Consider the following 18,995-nt stretch of genomic DNA (forward strand, 5'->3'; position numbering starts at 1 on the left):
GTAATGCGGTTCACACCCAAGGTAGAAAATCACACCTGGGTCAACACAGGTCAGACAGACAGCATGTAATGCGGTTCACACCCAAGGTAGAACATAACACCTGGGCCATCCCTTCCCCCCGACGCCACTGTGTAATGCGATTCACACCCAAGGTAGAAAATCACACCTGGGTCAACACAGGTCAGTCAGTCGCCACCCTAAAGTAACTAATTTTGATGAGGCAGTCCCGCTCCACATTAACTGCGTCCCCTTATTAACTTTATTGAACTAAAAGTATTATATATCTTGAAAACCCATTAACACTTACAGTGTACAAGTCACCTCTCTATGGTAAACACCCTTTTTAGTTCATTCAACTTAATGAGAGGAAGCTTTTAGTTCATTTTAAAATAATAAGGGGAAGATGTTGAACTTGACAACATACACATCTGCTGACGTTGATATATTTCGTTATCCATCAAGGATTATCATTGCCGGTTATTCGAATAGTGGCAAATCTTATTTCGCATCAAAATTAATAAAGTTATACCATGAGAAATTTCATAACATTATAATATGCGGGGTGACATCACATCCCTTAGAACAAGATTCAGAGATATCTCATAAATTAACATTAAGTAAAGATATTATCGACCCGCAGAATGTCATTGCATCACCTGATGAAAATACAATAATTATTGTTGATGATCTATTTTTAAAAGCTGGTAACAGTGAAATTATTCTCGAATGTTTTACTAAAGGTAGACATCATAATATAAGCATTATTCTGATTACTCAAAATATATTTCACGGAGGACGATATAGTCGTACCATGGCTTTAAACGCCATGCATTTTGCTTTATTTAAAATGAGGGATCTTGGACAAGTAGAGATTCTGGGGCGACAAGTGTTCGGAAAAAATAAGGAATTTGTAAATATATATAAATCTGCTATAAAACGATCACCCTTTGGTTATTTATTCATAGGCCTTGCATTAAATACACCAGAAGCATTACAGTTGCGAACCAATGTGTTACGGCAGGATTCCTACGAAATTGTATACCAATGGAGCGAGCAAAATTAATTGAAAAGGTATATAGAGATCCTGGTTCTGCGGGATCATTCTCTGGGGTAAACAGTTTATATACAGCTGTAAAAAAGATCGATCCGTCCATAACCTTGAAAGAGGTCAGAAATTTCTTAAATTCAGAAAGATCATATACTTTATACGTTCTTAAACCTAAGAAGTTTCCTCGTAGAAAAATAATTGCTCCTAAACCCAGAGTGATATTAACCTGTGATTTGGGTGATATGTCTAAATTATCCAGATATAATGATGGATATAAATACATTCTCGTGTGTATCGATGTTTTTTCAAGATATTTACAAGCAGTACTCATGAAAAAGAAAGACGGACCGAGCACTTTACATGCATTACAAAACATATTGGAGAATGAAAAGGCGAAGAATATATCGAGATTATTTACAGATAAAGGCAGGGAGTTTCTAAATAAACAGGTACAGAATTATCTCCAGAGTAAGCATATAAAGTTATATCATGTATTTTCGAAAGAAACAAAAGCTTCCATTGCAGAGAGAGGCTTGCAAACGTTGAAACGTAAATTATACAAGTATATGACAAGTGCCAATACATTTAATTATTCAAAAGTGTTAAATGAATTAGTAGATGCGTATAATTCATCTCCGCACTCGGGGATTGGCGGTAAAACCCCATTGCAAGTCCATGGTATTACGTCATTGAATGATATAAGGAATCAGTTTCGGATAAATTATAAAAATGGAAGATCCAATAAGAAACGAATCAGTAAGAAGAAATTGGCTGTTGGAGACACAACAAGAGTGACTCTTAGCAGATCATCCGCGTTTAACCGAGGGTTTCACACACAAAATACAGAGGAAATATTTAAAATATATAGAATTAATAATTCTCAACCTATAACAACATATCATTTGAAAGATTTGAAAGGTGAAAAGATTAAAGGAACATTTTATCGCGAAGAATTGACCCCAGTCATACCCCCTCCAGAATATATTATCGACAGAGTATTGAAACGAAAAAAAATTGGTGGAATTACGCATTATTTGGTATCTTATAAAGGTTATGATTCCACTTTTAATTCGTGGGTCAAAGAAGGAGATTTGTTGAAGGTACAATGAAAAAATCATTATTAGAAAAATTTAAAGAATTAATTACATTACTTAATAGTCTCCCACGCAATCATCGGAAGAGTTTATTACAATAGTTTAAGAAAACACACATAAGTTGTATCAGTGAGATTTTCAAGAATTTGATTAAGAATAAAATACCATTAGACCCTAAAATATTTAAAAAGTACAAGAACGAGATTAGAGCATTAGCTTGTAAGAAAATCGGTTTTCAGCGTAAAAAAAAATATTTGCTGAGTATCAGAGGTGGAAATCTTCTTAGTATTATATTACCTCTAGCAGTAGGTATTATTTCGAGATTGTTTAATAAATCATGAAAGAATTTTATCTTGTACCAACTTCAGTTATGAATCGGAAACCTCTCGAGTTAGTAAAATCGGGGGGTGATGAGAATTTAGAAGGGGATGGTGGTGGTGCATGCTTGAAGCGTGGTGTTAAACGATAGGCAGGTCAACCCACCTGCTCTCACCTCGGTGAAACCTCAGAAAACCCCAGATTTGTCAAGATTCATGCACATAAGAGTGAGTGCGAGAAATATAGAATATGTGAAATCAATGTTGGTATTATTGCAAAGAAATCCTTTGTGAGTTGGGATGAGAATGGTGACCTTCTTACCCCCATTACTGGACGTAATATTATTGAAATATTAAATGTTTTATCAGAAAACAATGTGAAATCAGCGAGAAGAATCGATTCTGATTACTTAACAGAAATAAAGCATTTATTAAATATAACATGTATACATTTTGATTTTGGGAGGAATACAAAAGTGAGAAAACAATTATTACATAAAGGAGGCGGTGCAAGGAGAGAAGAAACATCGTGGATATCATATTAGGTGAGTATATAAACTCTGTGATGTTATGTTTTTTATTTAGTGTGTGTTATAAGAGTGTAGAGATGGCTGAACGTCTATACGTGTGTAGCGATTCAAGTCTCGATTTATTTCCCGCCAATACACCTTCGGCTTTCATTAATAAATTATATGACCCCATTATATTAGATAATAAAATTGATTATGAGGTTGCTCTGAAAAATATAATTTACCCCAAGACGCATTATGTACCGCAAAAGAATTTGAAGATATGTATTACATATGAGAAATCTACAGTAAATAAATATATGCATAAAATTGATATGAGCAAAATTATTGGAGGTGATATGACAAGGATTTTAGAGGCAATAAATGAGGATATTAATGTAAATCTGCTAATAGCAGTTAAACATATAACGGGTATTATCATCCCCAAAAACTCAATTGTGTTCACATATCATCCAGGAATAAACAGAGTGGTTATTAACTTGAAAAAAAAATTATACTACCTTCTGATATTACTAGCGGCTATTTGGGGTTGGAATTTGATAAAGAAGGAAGCGATATGTTAGGGTTCTCAGGTAATGAAATTTTGTATGTCTTTACCAATAAAAAAGAGATTATTTTTAACGAGACTGGTGTGAAGGCGGTAAACCCACCCGATCCTGAATCAGGTATTAATTATATGTTAATATATAGTGATTTGATTGATCCCATTAATTTTGGCGATCAGTTGGTATCTCTTTTGGGAGTAGTTGATATTAATACATTAAGATCTAATTATGATCCCACAATGTACAAACCACTTAATAAAAAGATAATTGATCAAGTGAGTATTAAGCTCGCTGATCAGAAAGGAAGGTTAATTCAATATAATGACAAGTGTTCTACTGTATGTGTATTACATTTAAGACCTATAAAACGAGAGTGAATGATCAAGTTGAGTTAATATTGAACGAACCGTCAAGATGAGAACGAGTTTCTCCCCTCCTTCAGTGGAATCATTCCTGAAACTCTTTGATACTTCGAGGGTGAAAGGAGCAGGATTAGATGATATCATATTATATAAAGCTAGAGGGAGGGGCGGAGGATTATTGTCATTTCTCGGTGGGATGGCCAGAAAAGCAATACCATTCTTATTGAATACCTTTGCTCCGGTGTGGCCCGGTGGCCTGGTGGCTAAAGCTCCCGCTTCACACACGGAGGGCCCGGGTTCGATTCCCGGCGGGTGGAAATTCCGACACGTTTCCTTACACCTGTTGTCCTGTTCACCTAGCAGCAAATAGGTACCTGGGTGTTAGTCGACTGGTGTGGGTCGCATCCTGGGGGACAAGATTAAGGACCCCAATGGAAATAAGTTAGACAGTCCTCGATGACGCACTGACTTTCTTGGGTTATCCTGGGTGGCTAACCCTCCGGGGTTAAAAATCCGAACGAAATCTTATCTTATCTTATCTTATCCGGGAGTATTACAATACGGACAAAATGTGTTGAACGATGTTAATAATGGTATTGCATTGAAAAATTCTGCGAGAAATAGAGGTGTAGAATCATTGAAGGGTGTCGGACAGAAGTTATTATCCGGAGGAAGTAGAAAGATTGGATTGAAACGATTGAAATTTAATAATAAAAGAAAGTGGAATATTTAATTAATTTTAGTTTATTGTTAACTGTCATATTGTTAGTATGTCGGCTGGTGCTCTATACGTTACACCGGGGGGACTCAACGCCCCCGTCCCCACTTATTCTCATTCCATAACTGATGGTTTCCCAAAATTACCAGGCCACGCCGTTATTGAATCCTCAATAGCAGCTAGACGCACATGTGAAGTATTACCAGTAAATCAAGGATCTGATAAATTTCTCGAATTTAGAATACAAAGTTCAGAAGGTCATTTTTTAGATTTAACGAGTCTGGCCTTGGAAATGAACATAAATATAACAAATGAGGATGGGAGTGCACTGGGAGATGGAGATAAGGCCATATTTGTGAACTCTATAAGTCAGACAATATTCAAATCTGTGTGTTTGTATCTCAATGAACAACTTATAGAATCGAATCCATTTTATTCATATACGGGTTATATTAAACTGCTTAAGCATTTATCCCCATCAAAATTAGATACATTGGGAAGATTAGCATTCTTTTGTAATAAAGACACAGCAAGTAGTACTATTACATCAGGTGATTTAGATGATATTAAGAAAGACGAAGGTAAATTAACGAATGAAGTGAATACTTGTTTCCCTTTGATGTTGGATGTGAGTAGTTTTCACGAATATATCCTGGATAGTGTCGAATGTCGATTGAGACTTGAATTGCATTCACCCGCATGGGTAATTATGACTCCATTAAGCGGAAAAACATATAAATATAATATTAATTCCATTAAATTATGGATCGATAAAGTTATTCCGTATACGAATGCATTAATTGCATTGAATTCAAGCATGAGGGCAAACTCGCAGGGGTGTGAATATCTGTTCAAGAAGACATTATTTAAATCATATATTCTAACATCTAATCAAACACAATTGATCGCAGATAATCCTTGTGGACAAGTCATACCCGATAAGATAATTTATTATATTAGTTGATATGAAGACATATGATGGAGGATATAATTTTAATCCATTATATTTTCAACATGAAGATTTGAATCATTTCGGGGTTACAATTAATTCAGAAATGATTCTTAATATTGACTGTAAGTTCCCTACCCACGCGAGTAGGTTATATTACGCTACCTTGAAATCTCTGGGTTTGGAGAGTGAACACCTGATTACATATAAGAGTTTTCTCCAAGGCAGAACTATATTAGGTGTTGACCTGAGAAGTGAACAGGTTAAGAATGCTATATCTGTCGAGAAGAATGGTAATTTGAGAATAGATATGACATTTGGTAAACCGAAAGATGAGAATAGAATTTGTCTGATGTTTGGTGAAACTAATGCGATTTTAAATATAAATGAAAATAGAACAGTGATAGTGCATACGCGAGTATAGATCATGAATTGTGAAGAAATAAATATTGCCTTGAAACATCATACGGGAAGATATGCCTCGTATTTGGGATGTTTTGCCGCAAATAATATAAATGAAGTTATTATGAGGATAAAAGATAAGCCGGTAATTTTCATCATTAATATATTGAACGATCAAGATGAAAATATGGGTCATTGGATTACTATATATGTGAACAAACACATATTATTATATTTAGATAGTTTCGGGGTGGATTTAAAACATTATACAAATATATATGAGAAAATTATATACAAGAGAAATTTCATGTACGGTATTAATCAGAGGATTCAACATGAAAAATCATTGGTGTGCGGCTTATATGCTATATATTTTGTGTATAAGTTAACAAATTATAGCGTCAAGAAAATTATACCATATTTGTTTAAAGATTTTGGTAGAAATAAATTAAAGAATGACCAATTTATATTGAAATATACATATGAGCATTTCAATATACCTTCATGTTCAAGTGTATTTGGTAATAATTCAACCTGGAATTATGAAAATCTGTGTAAAATATTGGAAATATAATACGGTGGGTAGAGGCGTTTAGAGGCGGGGCAAAAAGGTTAGAGTCGGGGCGAAAGGTCATAACGCTGCTATAAATGCCCGTGCTGGGGTCACTGTTTGGATCTACTGTCATTCAAGTAGGGTCAAGGATGAATCCAATTCAGTATCCCGTTGGAGGTGTCTGCGAGGAGGAGAGAAGACTGCATCCCTGTGTATGTTGGAATAATCCTCCTGCGGTAAATGGTAAGTGAATATTGAAAAAATCTTTTTTACACATAAATGATTTTAGAAGTGTAATGTATTAACCAATAAAACTTTTTAATGCATTTAAAGATATGCCTTATTCTTCTTCTAATCGAGAAATTTTTTTTCTTTGCCAGATGCGAATTGCGATAAATGTGTATGGAGCGAGATGGAATATTTTATGACAAATTCCCAACCTACTTCATGTATGGATGATGATTCCCCCATAAATTATCCGTCAGCTTCCCCCATAAATTATCCACCAGCTTCCCCGGATGAGGATTCCCCCATTTATTATCCACCAGCTTCCCCCCCAGAAGTTTATTGTATAACAGATGAGGAAGAAGACGACGACCCTGAACAAAATGCACAGAAATTCTACAAGAGAAGAAAAATTACTCTACATTGATTTTAGTCAATGAATTGTAGCTTTTTTCAATGAAATTGTATTTGTTTGTATTACCAGAAATGTAATGGCTGTATAATAAATAAATAATGAAAAAAATAATGTGTATTAGTGTTATCCTGAAATGTGTCTTTCTGATGATGAAAATGTTTTCCCTATGATGTAGGTACTATATCCCCTTATTAACTTTAATGAACTAAAAGGGTCGACAAGTTTGAACCTGTGTGCACGTGACGTCACTATGTCCCCTTATTAACTTTAATGAACTAAAACGGTCGACAAGATTCAGCTTGTATGTGTGACGTCACTGATCGCAGAGTAAACACCCTTCTTAGTTCATTTGACTTGTTTAGACCTGTAGTAAGCATGCTTACCCCCAGAGGGGGGAATCCAAAAACTTGGTAATATTGAGAAATTTTGGGGGGTTGGGGGGGTGAAAGTGGGGCGGGGGGAATTTCGAAAACCCCATAGGGGGGAATCCAAAAACTTGTATTATCGAGAAATTTTTGGGGTTGGGGGGTGAAAGTGGGAGGGGGATCCAAGGAGATGGAGAATTTTGAAAACCCCATAGGGGGGAATCCAAAACTTGTATTATCGAGAAAAATTTGATCCGAGGAAGTGGAGACTTTGATTTCAAGAAATTTTTGGGGTTGGAGGGTGAAAGTCGGAGGGGGAACCTTAAAAACTTGATCCGAGGAGATGGAGAGCACAAGAAAATGAAATTCAAAAAAAATTCGAGACGCAGGGGCGATCCGGATGACGCTGCAGAAGGCGCAGCAGAAGGCGCGGGCGGGGGGTCGCGAAGGGCGCGGGCGGGGGTCGTGAAGGGCGCGGGTGGGCGCGCGGTGCGACGGGGGGTCGCGAAGGGGGGTCGCGAAGGGGGGACGTGGGCGGGGGGTCAAGGGTGAGGTAGTCTCGAGGGCGAGGTCAAGGTCAAACCGGAAGTAACACCTAGGTGTGAAAAGGGGACCCTCCAGCCGCTGGTCCTAGACCGGATACACCGCCCAGTGGAAGGCCCTAAACCGGATACACCGCTCAGTGGAAAAATTCACTACTTGTATATATATATATATATATATATATATATATATATATATATATATATATATATATATATATATATATATATATTATATATATATATATATATATATATATATATATATATATATATATATATATATATATATATATATATATATATATATATATATATATATAAAAAAACACTATATATATATATATATATATATATATATATATATAAATTTTATTTTATTATCACACTGGCCGATTCCCACCAAGGCAGGGTGGCCCGAAAAAGAAAAACTTTCACCATCATTCACTCCATCACTGTCTTGCCAGAAGGGTGCTTTACACTACAGTTTTTAAACTGCAACATTAACACCCCTCCTTCAGAGTGCAGGCACTGTACTTCCCATCTCCAGGACTCAAGTCCGGCCTGCCGGTTTCCCTGAATCCCTTCATAAATGTTACTTTGCTCACACTCCAACAGCACGTCAAGTATTAAAAACCATTTGTCTCCATTCACTCCTATCAAACACGCTCATGCATGCCTGCTGGAAATCCAAGCCCCTCGCACACAAAACCTCCTTTACCCCCTCCCTCCAACCTTTCCTAGGCCGACCCCTACCCCGCCTTCCTTCCACTACAGACTGATACACTCTTGAAGTCATTCTGTTTCGCTCCATTCTCTCTACATGTCTGAACCACCTCAACAACCCTTCCTCAGCCCTCTGGACAACAGTTTTGGTAATCCCGCACCTCCTCCTAACTTCCAAACTACGAATTCTCTGCATTATATTCACACCACACATTGCCCTCAGACATGACATCTCCACTGCCTCCAGCCTTCTCCTCGCTGCAACATTCATCACCCACGCTTCACACCCATATAAGAGCGTTGGTAAAACTATACTCTCATACATTCCCCTCTTTGCCTCCAAGGACAAAGTTCTTTGTCTCCACAGACTCCTAAGTGCACCACTCACTATTTTTCCCTCATCAATTCTATGATTCACCTCATCTTTCATAGACCCATCCACTGACACGTCCACTCCCAAATATCTGAATACGTTCACCTCCTCCATACTCTCTCCCTCCAATCTGATATCCAATCTTTCATCACCTAATCTTTTTGTTATCCTCATAACCTTACTCTTTCCTGTATTCACCTTTAATTTTCTTCTTTTGCACACCCTACCAAATTCATCCACCAATCTCTGCAACTTCTCTTCAGAATCTCCCAAGAGCACAGTGTCATCAGCAAAGAGCAGCTGTGACAACTCCAACTTTGTGTGTGATTCTTTATCTTTTAACTCCACGCCTCTTGCCAAGACCCTCCGTCGTACTCTTAATTCTTTCAATTATAACTCTACCATACACTTTACCAGGTATACTCAACAGACTTATCCCCCTATAATTTTTGCACTCTCTTTTATCCCCTTTGCCTTTATACAAAGGAACTATGCATGCTCTCTGCCAATCCCTAGGTACCTTACCCTCTTCCATACATTTATTAAATAATTGCACCAACCACTCCAAAACTATATCCCCACCTGCTTTTAACATTTCTATCTTTATCCCATCAATACCGGCTGCCTTACCCCCTTTCATTTTACCTACTGCCTCACGAACTTCCCCCACACTCACAACTGGCTCTTCCTCACTCCTACAAGATGTTATTCCTCCTTGCCCTATACACGAAATCACAGCTTCCCTATCTTCGTCAACATTTAACAATTCCTCAAAATATTCCCTCCATCTTCCCAATACCTCTAACTCTCCATTTAATAACTTTCCTCTCCTATTTTTAACTGACAAATCCATTTGTTCTCTAGGCTTTCTTAACTTGTTAATCTCACTCCAAAACTTTTTCTTATTTTCAACAAAATTTGTTGATAACATCTCACCCACTCTCTCATTTGCTCTCTTTTTACATTGCTTCACCACTCTCTTAACCTCTCTCTTTTTCTCCATATACTCTTCCCTCCTTGCATCACTTCTACTTTGTAAAAACTTCTCATATGCTAACTTTTTCTCCCTTACTACTCTCTTTACATCATCATTCCACCAATCGCTCCTCTTCCCTCCTGCACCCACTTTCCTGTAACCACAAACTTCTGCTGAACACTCTAACACTACATTTTTAAACCTACCCCATACCTCTTCGACCCCATTGCCTATGCTCTCATTAGCCCATCTATCCTCCAATAGCTGTTTATATCTTACCCTAACTGCCTCCTCTTTTAGTTTATAAACGTTCACCTCTCTCTTCCCTGATGCTTCTATTCTCCTTGTATCCCATCTACCTTTTACTCTCAGTGTAGCTACAACTAGAAAGTTATCTGATATATCTGTGGCCCCTCTATAAACATGTACATCCTGAAGTCTACTCAACAGTCTTTTATCTACCAATACATAATCCAACAAACTACTGTCATTTCGCCCTACATCATATCTTGTATACTTATTTATCCTCTTTTTCTTAAAATATGTATTACCTATAACTAAACCCCTTTCTATACAAAGTTCAATCAAAGGGCTCCCATTATCATTTACACCTGGCACCCCAAACTTACCTACCACACCCTCTCTAAAAGTTTCTCCTACTTTAGCATTCATATATATATATATATACACATGTATATATATATATATATATATATATATATATATATATATATATATATATATATATATATATATAAATATATATATAAAATATATATATAAAATATATATATAAAATGTATATATATATATATATATATATATATATATATATATATATATATATATATATATATATATGTATGTATGTATGTATGTATGTATGTATGTCGTGCCGAATAGGCAGAACTTGCGATCTTGGCTTAAATAGCAACGCTCATCTTCCCATATAGGACAAGTGAAAATTTGTGTATGCAATAATTTTGCCAAAATCATTCTGAACCTAACGAAAAAAATATATTTCACTGGGTTTGTTTAGTATTAAATTATTGTAAACAAATCTAAAATATATTTAGCTGGGTTAGGCTAAAATAAATTGCACTTGTTATAATAAGGTTAGGTAAGTTTTCTAAGTTGCTTCTGGTGCAAAATTATAAATTTTTACGTCAACACTAATGAAAAAATATATCTTTAAACGTATAAGAGAAAATTTTAGAAAGGGCTTAATTTTAAATGAGTTCTTGCTAATTGACCAGTTTTACATATTCGGCACGACATATATATATATATATATATATATATATATATATATATATATATATATATATATATATATATATATATATATATATATATATATATATATATATACTATGTGAACATTTATTAATAAACAGAATACATTTACAGAAAAACATAAACATGAATACAATGGCACAATGTATCAAAGATCATGAATTTCCTCCAGCTCCTCCTAGGCCGGACGCGAGCCAAGTATGCAGCAAGCATTTCCCCTCTGGATGGCTATGCTGAGGCACTGGAACATGAAAGTGGCTGCCCTTGGGTCCCTGGTGGTGTCGATGAGTCTGGAACCCAATTCTTTAAGGAAACATGTGGCATTTTTTCCCCATGATCCCAAGGTCTCTGATCCCACTTGGACAAATTGATACTGTTGGCTTATGTCCCTGTACTTGCTGATCTTGTACTCCTCCCTGTGGTCAGCAGCTCCTCCCTGTCGCCCCACACTGTGATGGATATAGGTGTCAGCCAGTGTGGACACACAGGTGTAGTCCCATGCTACGAGCTTGCCATTCTCCCAAGGATAGATGGTGATCCCATCGGGGTGGTTTGCTGGGTTGTGGGTATTGTTGGCTGCTAGTGATCGGGGCTCCCTCTCGGCTGGGCATCCAGCTGTAGCAAGGGTTCTCTTAATGATATCATTGACCTCATTGTGTCTTGCATGCCAGCCCTTGGTTTTGGAACAGTTAAGACCTTGTAGACCGTATTGGTCTGCTTGCACTTCACTGCAAATACACGTATATTCTGTGTGAATTGGGGCGGCAAGGCACAGAGTCACTGCAATACGGAGGGTCTTAGGGTCGAGTCGCATTCCCATTGCCGATATTGGAACTGTTTGGAGGAAGTCCCCGGAGTGATGTGCGCTCACAGCCTGGAGACAGGCAATCCCTCTATTTGATGTTGCAGCCCTGAGCATGTTGGCGAGCACCTTTTCAGCGATCAGGCCATCCCAGCTTGACTGTGAGCCAGTGCTGCACTAGGGTTTGGTGCTGGAGCAGCAAGTGTCTCCCATTCAGTGATGGCACTGGCATAGCTAGGGCCTTCTATTCCTGCTGAGTCACTGAGGGTATCAGGAAGAATTTGTCTTATCAACTCGTTTGATGCTATGGAAGAGGATAGGAAAGCTGGTAGAGCAATCTGGGAGGATCTGCGTACTCCTAGCCCTCCAAGCCTGACCGGAAGTGAGGCTTGCAACCACTGTCCATCTTCAAGGGAAAGATTCAATACACTCTCTAGCATGGTCTTAAGGAGAAAGTCATATTCCTTGAGTTTTGGACTGCTGAAGGCTGAGGAGCATCTCAGAAAGTAGGTAAGTTTTGGGATTCACAGGCACCTGGTGAGTAGGTAGAAGGCATCATGTGTGTCAGTGTATTTCATCCTGCTTTCCATCGTCTGGAGGTCTGAGACTTTTCTAGGATCAGATCGATGGCATTGGACCCAAGAGGAGCACCAAGGAAAGTGCTATTTGCTGGATGAATGGCTCGTGCTCCTGGTAAAACGGCACTAATATTCTGGATCATCTGTTGATTGGTAGAAACTATTTCACATTTGGTGGGGTTTAAAGAAAGGCCTAGGCTTTCTCCCATGTCTTTAATTATACTGATGTCCTCTAGGAGAGATTCTGTTGTGCCAGCTAGGGTACCATCATCCAGGAACCAGATATTGAGCTCACTGGAGAGTGCTTCTGTGACTTCCTTGATGACCAAACATAATAGAAAGGGGGCGAGAGGGTCCCCCTGTTGCACGCCCTCACATGAGTCAATTTCATGGTCCCCAAACGATTCTATGAAGGGATAAAGGGAAGGGAAGTTTCTATAAACTGCTTGGAGAGCAGCATCCCTTCTGACTGAGTTGAAAGCGTTGGCAAAGTCCAACTTGACCAAGGCTTTTTCATCGGACATCTTTTTGATATATACTCGTGCTGCGTGGGCAGCTGCTTCACAGCCCTGTTGAACGCCGATACCGAGCTGAGTTGGTTTCAGCATTGCAGCAGCCTCTTGACTAACCCTTCTTACTGCAGCCTTGGCGACTAGGCGCTGAAGGGTGTTACCCACTGCAATGGGCTTGATTCCGCCATTCTTTTTCCGGAGGGCACACAATGAGGCACCAAAGAAGAGGGGTCTGATGGCCTCTGGGACACTGCCAGCCTGGCACAGGTTGGAAAATTTGGTGAGTTCAGACAGCAGCCTCTCTGAAACCTCACCAAGTGCTGGACTGAGTATTTGTTTTAAGTGTTGAGGCCTTAAATCGGTGAAACCTCCTGCTGAGCCCTGTGGAAATGACAGCAGCTTTATACACATCAGCATCCTGTAAGGTTAAATGTTCTTCGCCTGCTGCAATGTCAGGGAGGTCAATGTTGGTACTGGGAGCCCTGGTTGGATGTTTGTCCTTCAGAGCTTGTGCCGTGCTGACGTCCTTGGGAGCGATGGTATCCTCACTGGTTATAAGTCTCAGAGCTCCAGTAGTATTACCCTCTTCTACTTTTTGCTAATTTGGGCTCTGATTTTTGAGGCGTCGGATGTCCTGTTGTTGGCATTTGCCCGGCGGGTGTTTGTCGCCCTAGGGGGAAGACGGACGAGGTTGTCATCCCTTGGATATGCATTTATTGCCCTAATAACATGTGTTGCTAGTGACTTGTCCCTCCTCGGTGGGACAGCCAAACAGGCATTGCCAAAAAGCAGCAAGTTGTGCCAGGATCTGTTGTTTGAAGAAGCATCGTTGACTTTCTTCAGAAGGTCAGTGAATTTGCTAGCAGCGTGAGGGTGAGCTGCTTTGGGGATGTGTGTCAGAGTCCTGGTGGATGTTAATTTGATTGCAGATTTGAGGTCCTCTGTAGAGGTGAAGTCACGGTAGCTGTCAGCCCTGTTTGCTAGGGGGGGGGCTGTTGGTTGTTCTCATTTGGAGCTCTCCTGGAGCCTAGACATCCATTGTGTGCACAGATGTTGCCAGTTGCAGGATTGAGTGCACATTCCCTCTAGAACACCCGGCAAATGCCTCTTGAACTACAGCTTTGGCTCTGTCGTGAAGATTCCTGGGAACCTGCGACTACTTGTGACATTGCTGATATCGTGGGGGTGGGAGGGCGCCAGCTGTGGGGTGATGGGTGAAGGACAGCATGGATGCATGGGGGATGAGGGTGGGGGAGTAGCTAGCGGCGGAACTTGTAATTGGTGAGACACTAAACAGCAATGCCCTTGATCAGGAAGTCAGTTGTCCTATATATATATATATATATATATATATATATATATATATATATATATATATATATATATATATATATATATATATATATATATATATATATATTATATATATATATATATATATATATATATATATATATATATATATATATATATATATAGATATATATATATATATATATATATATATATATATATATAAATATATATATGTCGTGCCGAATATGTAAAACTAGTCAATTAGCAAGAATTCATTTAAAATTAAGCCCTTTCTGAAATTTTCTCTTATACGTTTAAAGATATATTTTTTTCATCGATGTTAATGTAAAAATTTATAATTTTGGACCAAGAGAATCTTAGAAAACTTACCTAACCTTATTATAACAAGTGTAATTTATTTTAGCATAACCCAACTATATATATTTTAAATTCGTTTACAATAATTTAGTACTAAAGAAACACAATCAAATATATTTTTTTTCGTTAGGTTCAGAATGATTTTGGCAAAATTATTGCATACACAAATTTTCACTTGTCCTATATGGCAAGATGAGCGTTGCTATTTAAGCCAAGATCGCAAGTTCTGCCTATTCGGCACGACATATATATATATATATATATATATATATATATATATATATATATATATATATATATATATATATATATATATATATATATATATATATATATATATATATTATTGTGACCATGAACGAGTTGGATTGATCAATAACAACACTGCACTAGCCAAGGACTCGAACCCATGCTGCTTTGGCCTGCCTCATGGTGGGCAAAAGCACATGATGCCTTAATCCATTGGACCATATGATCCTTAAGAGTAGCGCATCCAGCAGAACTGGGTATTGTACTCGCTACCCAAGGACACTCGATGGTGTGGATGACTCTAGGCTAATTTCATTCTAGTCCCTATTAGGTGTACTAGTGTTCGTTGTACTAGTACACCAAACAAGCTCTAATGCTATATTTATGTTGTTTTAATCAAAGTTCGATACTCTTACCAGTTTGACAGTAATAAACTTTATCGCAAATTTTACAAGGAATCTTATCGACACATCCGTCAGTATTTTGGGGAGAATTCTTTATCAAAAGTTTTTTTTTTACTGTATCAAGATTTTTAAATACAACTTTGATATTAAAAGTCTTAAGAAGAGAAGGCATATCAACCAAGGTTTCATGGTAAGGGAGAACCAACATATTTTTAGTTGGAAAAGGTTGGTTGTCCCTTTTTGGATTGTAAAAAGTATTTCTGGCAATTTTAAAAGATTTATCAATTACATTTCTTGGGTATTTCAGATCATTAGTTATTTCATAAATTTTGGATATTTCTTCATCTATGAACTCTGGACTACAGATTCGTAAAGCTCTCAAAAACATTGATATGAAAACAAACAGTTTAACTCTATCTTGATGGGAAGAATAATAGTGGACATAGGAACAGTTATTTGTAGGTTTTCTGTAAATTTTAAATTTGAATTCATTATTACCCTTAATAATTAAACTTCTAGAAAAGGTAATGAGTTATTTTCCTCAAACTCAACAGTAAAGTTTATAGAATGAGCTAAGCTATTTAATTTAACATAAGACACAAAATATAAGAACATAACATAAGAAAAAAGGAACACTGCAACAGGCCTACTGGCCTATGCAGAGCAGGTCCATGTCCTTCTCCCGGATTAGCCCAATGACCCTCCCCGCGATTATCCCAATGACCCTCCCAGTGCACGGCACCAGACCCAGCAGCACAAGCTAATCAGGTCCAACTCACACCCACCCACACCCACTCATGTATTTATCTAACCTATTTTTAAAACTACACAACGTTTTAGCCTGAATAACTGCACTCGAGAGTTTGTTCCACTCATCCACAACTCTATTATCAAACTAGTACTTTCCTATATCCTTCCTGGATCTGAATTTTTCCAACTTGAAACCATTGCTGCGAGTCCTGTCTTGGCTGGAATTTTTCGGCACGCTGTTTACATCCCCTTTATTTATTCCTGTTTTCTATTTATACACCTCGATCATATCCCCCTAGTTCTACGCCTTTCGAGAGAGTGCAGATTCAGGACCCTCAGTCTATCCTCATAGGGAAGATTTCTGATACATGGGATCATCTTTGTCCTCCTCTGTACATTTTCCAGAGCATTTATATCCATTCTGTAATACGGTGACCAGAACTAAGCAGCATAGTCTAAATGAGGATATATAGAGTTGAAGAACAACCTGAGGACTTCTATTTATACTTCTAGATATGAAGCCAAGAATTCTGTTAGCTTTATTGCGAACACTAATGCACTGTTGTGTTGGTTTTAGATTACTGCTAACCAGAACTCCTAAATCCTTTTCGCAATCAGTAGTATTAAGATCTACATTATTTAGTTTATATGTGGCATGGTTATTTAATTGTCCAACATTTAGAACTTTGTATTAAACTGCATCTGCCACTTCTCCGACCATTGCATCAGTCTATTCAAATCATCCTGTAGTGCTCTAGTGTCCTCATTAGAATGAATTGGACGGCCTATTTTGGTGTCATCAGCAAATTTGCTTATGTCACTATTTATTCCCTCATCTATGTCGTTTATGTAAATTGTGAACAACAACGGACCCAACACTGACTCATGAGGAACACCGCTTGTGACGTGCCCTCATTCTGATTTCTCCCCATTTATGCAAACTCTCTGCTGTCTATTTGTCAGCCATGCCTCTACCCAGGAAAAAATTTCTCATCCTATTCCATGTGCCTTAAGTTTCCTCAATAGCCTCTGGTGTGGAACTCTATCAAAAGCCTTACTGACGTCCATATACACAATATCATATTCATTACCATGATCTACCTCTTCAAACACCTTAGTGAAAAAAGTTAGTAAATTCGTAAGACAGGAACGCCCCTTTGTAAAACCGTGTTGAGATTCATTAATCAATCTGCGCCTGTCAAGATGGCTATGAATTGCTTCGGCAATTATTGATTCCATAAATTTTCCCACTATGGAGATAAGGCTTATTGGTCTATAGTTCGAAGCCAAGGACCTGTCACCTACCTTGTAAATAGGTATTACATTTGCCATTTTCCACTTCTCAGGCACTATGCCAGTTTGTAGTGATATGTTAAAATGATTAGCCAAAGGTATGCTAAGTTCCTCTTTACATTCCTTTAACACCCTTGCAAACAGTTCATCAGGGCCTGGGGATTTGTTAGGTTTTAGTTTCTCTATTTGTTTGAGTACCATGTCACTAGTTACTGCAATCGTACATAATTTATTATCCTGTTCTACTGTGAAGGCTTACTCAGCCCTGTAACAACTTCATTAAGTATTACCTAGGCTGGCTCCTTCTCAGGAAAATTAATGAATAGAAAAAGAATAATAAGTCAAATATAAACACTTTATTATTTAGAAATGAAAATATAAAACAATTAAATATGAATTTTTATCCTACTTGATTATTATTATAATAAAAAAGTAGCGCTAAGCCACAAGGGCTATACAGCGCTGCAGGGTAGGGAAGGAAGCAAGGGAATTGGATGGCAGAAGGGAGGGGGGATGATCAGCAGGTTACAGAAAACAGCGGGGCAGGGGATAGTACGGGGGTAGAAGGTAGCAAGAGATTGAAGTAGAAAGGGCTGAAGGTATCAGAATTTGTGAAGTAAGTCAGTCGTTGTCAAAAAGTCAATGAGAGAGTCCGGATGAAAGGTGGGTCCATCAGCGAGAAGGGAAGGTAAAGAGAGAGCAGCGGAGCGAAGACGACGACAGAGGTAAATTCTGCGTGCTCGTTGATAAAGTGGGCAGTCCAACAGAATGTGGCTGACTGATAATGGAACTTGGCAATTCTCACAGAGAGGAGCAAGACGCCTCTCCATGAGATATCCATGAGTAAGACGAGTATGGCCAATGCGAAGACGGGAGAGAGTAGTCTCCCAACCTCGACACTGGTGATAAGAAGATGGCCAGTAACCTATATTCGGTTTAATAGACTGAAGTTTGTTGCCGAGCATAGTAGACCAACGTTGTTGCCAACGGGTGTGAAGGTGGGAAGATATTGCAGCAAAATAGTCCGTAAATGGAATACCTCTATAAGAAACTGGTAGGTCATGTACTGCTGACCGCGCAGCAGTGTCTGCCTGTTCATTGCCCTGTACGTCAACATGACCAGGGACCCAACAAAAAACAATATCTTTATGCTTGGTAAAGATGCGGCGTAGCCAAAGTTGGATACGGAGGACTAAGGGGTGAGGTGTATCAAATTTTTGTATAGCCTGTAAAGCACTAAGGGAGTCTGAGACAACCACAAATGATGACACAGGCATAGATGCAATACGGATAAGTG

The 18,995-nt window shown here is 38.2% G+C and overlaps 1 protein-coding gene across 4 annotated transcripts in view; it reads left to right on the forward strand.

Annotated features, from left to right (window-relative positions):
- The window catches only part of LOC128696627 (uncharacterized), a 43,932-nt gene extending 36,697 nt beyond the window's left edge, over window positions 1-7,235 (forward strand). For all 4 annotated transcript variants that reach the window (XM_070094610.1, XM_070094609.1, XM_070094612.1 and 1 more), the window contains exon 5: window positions 6,899-7,235. In XM_070094610.1, the coding sequence (XP_069950711.1) occupies window positions 6,899-6,914 (16 nt within the window). In that variant the 3' untranslated portion in view covers window positions 6,915-7,235. The remainder of the gene's footprint in view (window positions 1-6,898) is intronic.
- Window positions 7,236-18,995: the final 11,760 nt, after the last annotated feature.

The sequence above is a fragment of the Cherax quadricarinatus genome, chromosome 46 (assembly GCF_038502225.1).
Source record: "Cherax quadricarinatus isolate ZL_2023a chromosome 46, ASM3850222v1, whole genome shotgun sequence".
NCBI lineage: Eukaryota > Metazoa > Arthropoda > Malacostraca > Decapoda > Parastacidae > Cherax > Cherax quadricarinatus.